At 36.7% G+C, this 229-nt stretch overlaps 1 protein-coding gene across 1 annotated transcript; it reads left to right on the forward strand.

Annotated features, from left to right (window-relative positions):
* Positions 1–5: 5 nt before the first annotated feature.
* Positions 6–222, forward strand: LOC108756649 (fatty acid synthase-like; the record flags this gene model as incomplete). Its single annotated transcript, XM_018501034.1, has 1 exon — positions 6–222. A coding segment is annotated over one exon (217 nt), but the record flags the coding sequence as incomplete, so codon positions are not given.
* Between the last annotated feature and the right edge of the window lie 7 nt (positions 223–229).

The raw sequence follows: 229 nt of genomic DNA on the forward strand, positions 1-229 counted from the left end.
AAGAAGAAGGAATAACATATCCTTCATCACAAATGCAATGTACCTTACTAAAGGAATTTTACGAAGAATGCAAAATACCAACATCTTGTTTGGATTATGTCGAAGCACATGCTACTGGCACCAAAGTTGGTGATCCACAGGAAGTTGAAGCTATCTATAACAGTTTGTGTAAAAATAGAGAAACTCCATTAATGATCGGTTCCGTGAAATCTAATCTCGGGCATTCTGA

The sequence above is a fragment of the Trachymyrmex septentrionalis genome, unplaced genomic scaffold (assembly GCF_001594115.1).
Source record: "Trachymyrmex septentrionalis isolate Tsep2-gDNA-1 unplaced genomic scaffold, Tsep1.0 C3160166, whole genome shotgun sequence".
Taxonomy (NCBI): domain Eukaryota; kingdom Metazoa; phylum Arthropoda; class Insecta; order Hymenoptera; family Formicidae; genus Trachymyrmex; species Trachymyrmex septentrionalis.